Source organism: Cryptomeria japonica, chromosome 1 (genome assembly GCF_030272615.1).
Source record: "Cryptomeria japonica chromosome 1, Sugi_1.0, whole genome shotgun sequence".
In the NCBI taxonomy this organism is placed as follows: domain Eukaryota; kingdom Viridiplantae; phylum Streptophyta; class Pinopsida; order Cupressales; family Cupressaceae; genus Cryptomeria; species Cryptomeria japonica.
The window spans coordinates 572,226,181-572,229,589 of record NC_081405.1 but is presented as its reverse complement, the minus strand read 5'-3'; the positions used below and the strand labels follow the sequence as shown (position 1 = coordinate 572,229,589).

At 30.7% G+C, this 3,409-nt stretch overlaps 1 protein-coding gene across 1 annotated transcript; it reads left to right on the top strand.

The window, feature by feature from the left end:
- The first annotated feature begins 221 nt into the window (after positions 1-221).
- Positions 222-884, top strand: LOC131050175 (uncharacterized). The gene is made up of 2 exons (XM_057984360.1): positions 222-405; positions 595-884. The coding sequence occupies exons 1-2, from the start codon at positions 222-224 to the stop codon at positions 882-884; spliced, it is 474 nt and encodes a 157-aa protein (XP_057840343.1).
- The last annotated feature ends 2,525 nt before the right edge of the window (positions 885-3,409 follow it).

The following is a 3,409-nucleotide window of genomic DNA, read 5'->3' as shown; positions in this document are numbered from 1 at the left end:
TCTTTGTTTTATTAAATTTATTTTCCAAACATGGCATTGCAATCACATAAGAAACGACACTTATAACTAGTTAGTCGAGGCAGCGTGACCCTTAATGTATACATACTTCCATATATATGATGAAAGGAGCATAAATTTTGTTCACTCGTCAAGGAAAATTGCTTTATCGAAATCTCCAGAAACGGTTAAGTTTCAAAAGAATCAATCCAAAACCAGTAGATATGTCCTCCACTTCTTCTCACAGTTCCTTCTCTTCTGACAGCTCTTACGAAGAAGGAGAATTTCGTGCAGATGATTTGAGTTTATTGATACCGTCGTATCGTAGATTGTTTAGAGATTTAGAGAGAGATGTTCAAAATAATGCTAGCCGTCGTGCTTTAAAACCTCTTGTGGATAAGATAAACGGTGTTTACAATAGCATCCTTGTTTTAATTGAGAGAACACAAGGCAGGCAAAATCGAAGTGAAGTGAACCAGGCAGTATTAACCGAGATAGATCACCCAAGCAGGGCGCAAGAAATTCTTGCGATGACATAGAATCGAGCTGTTGGTGCCCTTCTGCCCACTATCATTTCATAGGGGCATGTTGATGCAGGACTTTCATGCCCAATTTGTATGGAGAATTTCCAAGTGGGTAGTGAGGTTCGCCAGATGCCCTGTCATGAATGCCACTCTCATTGTATTAAGTCATGGCTGGAAGAGAATAGGAGTTGTCCAACGTGCAGGACTGAAGTGGAATCAAGAAATTCGCGTGAACAGAGAAATCGAAGTTCAGAGAGTTCAGAAAGGCAAGATGAAGATGAAAGAAATTCAAGGCCTCCTCCGCCAGAGAATAGTAATCGTAGATCACGTTCACGTTCTCCCCAGCGGAGACCAACATTCTAAATCCAACATTTTATCTACTTTAATGGGAGGGGAATTATATTAAGTAAAATAGTCGATCATTTATTTCTGGTTCTAGTTTATTTTGGCTACTCTTCAATTTACGTAGGAATTATTTGTATTTGAATGCAAAATTTTGGGTTATACTGTGTTTGGTTTTTTAATCTCACACAAGTGATTCAATTTCAGGCATATGAAGATTGACATTCTTACTCTATTTACTGTGGAAAATTATTTCCTTCTGTAGTTTGGTTTTATGAATATTTATATATTATTTTTAAATAGTTAATTTTAAATTTATATTAATAGTATTAATAATAATTTGTGTAAGTAAAATTTGAAAAGAAATTAATTGTGAAATTATATGACATTTTTTTTTATACAGAATATTTTTTTTGTTTATCAATTTTTTATTTTTTTTCAGTTTTATTTATTTATTTTTGAATAACTATTATTTCATTCAAATAAAGAATGATTTTTTTAATTTTTTTCATAATTAAAAATTAACATGGAAACATTTCACTTGAGTGAGATAAAGATCATATATAGAGAGGATAAAAATAATATTTTTAAACTCTTATATGTTTGATATGGAGAATATTATATATCAAAATTTATTAAAATATATAAAACATTTGTCTTTATTTATGAGTGCAAGAATTTGGTTTGACCTATTGATAATTGATAAAGATCAAATACACATTGAACAAAAATAATAAGATATTTGAAATCACTCTCTCTCTCTCTCTCACACAAACATCTCTATATAAAAATTTGAATTTGGTTTGACCTATTGATAATTAATAAAGATGGAATACATATTGAACAAAAATAATAAGATTTTTGAAATCTCTCTCTCTCTCTCTCTCTCTCTCTCTCTCTCTCTCTCTCTCTCTCTCTCTCTCTCTCTCTCTCTCTCTCTCTCTCTCTCTCTCTCTCTCTCTCTCACACACACACACACACATCTCTATCTATAAATGTAACAAGTTGGTTTGGTTTCTCAATTATTAATTTTTTTTAAATTTTGTAAGGCTATGGGAGTGAAATTTTTAGTGTTCATATTTTATTACTAAAATAACATAGTGTCTAGTGCGTGCTCATATACTTTTGTACAAAATTTATGTATTTTTGTAAAAAAAAAATTATTTTCAAAGTGAATTCATCTTAAAAATTAAATCATTCAGTGCTTCAATCACAAAACTTGTAGAAAGCTAATTGAAATGTAATGTTTTAATGTGTACAAAATGAAGTATAAAGTAGTCCTATTTTTTTAAAAATTTAAATTAATAAATTAAATTTTAAAATATATGTGTGTGTGTGTGTGTGTGTGTGTGTGTGTGTGTGTGTGTGTGTGTGTGTGTGTGTGTGTGTGTGTGTGTGTGTGTGTGTGTGTGTGAATTATGGAATATAAAGACAATAACAAAAATGCAATAAAATATATATTTTAATGTATTAATTTTTAAATTTTTTTTAGAAAGTTAGGACATGGCTCATCAATTTGGTGGTGATTTTATCATTTAAATTAAAAAATGAGCAAATATGATGATGGTTAAGTTTGAAATTGCTATTGAGTACTAGAAACATCTTTGTGAGTTATTATAGAGGTCCAACAATTAGGATTGTTAATCTAGGCCTATTCCCATCTTAAAAGGGTGCGACCAAAATTTAAACAAAAATTTTAATTACATTATACACTATGTGTCTATTATTTAAAATGAGCTTCTTATATAATGTTCTAGTTCTAAATAAAATGAGTGTGTTACATAGTAAAACAAAATTATGTAACACACTCAGTTTACCCAATAAAAGCTCATTATGTAACACTTAATGATGGCTTTTTTTTTTTCTTAGAGATATTGTGTTTGGCATATCAATATGCTTACATGCTATTATATGATGGTATCACTCTTATGCTCAAAGTTTACATGACATGTTCTTACAATTTTTACACTTTAAATGATATATCTTTGCTAATATATTTATATTTAGCACATTGTATATTAGCACTTGTTCATTGTCCTTTTACTTGGGAGGATTTTTGGATCACCTTAATGTCTTGAAAAAGATAATACTTTGTTTCATTGAAATCCACAAATGACACTATGGGTCACCATAAATATCCAAAAACCTCTAAAAACACCTTTACAACCTCTAGCGTGTTGAAAACAACTCAACATCCAAATCGCAAGGGGGTTCTTAAGATCTTCATTTTAGTGTCCCCTCAAACAATACATATTGTCCAGTTATCGAAAGTGGAATTTGCACCATTAGTAGGTGCATGCCCATCCTCAATCTTTTCTTCCACCTCATTCAATTTCTTTACCCATGTTATCTTCATCTTCTCCTTTTCTTCATTGACATCAATCTTCTTTACTAGACCAGAAGTCTTCTCATTCTTTGCTTTGTAGAATTTGGTAATGTATCCAATTTCATTTTAGTTATAACAAGGTGGATTTTGTTGTGGACCTCTTCCATTAATTCTGATGTTTGACCTACACTCAATATCCTTTTACCCAAACTTGTTGCAT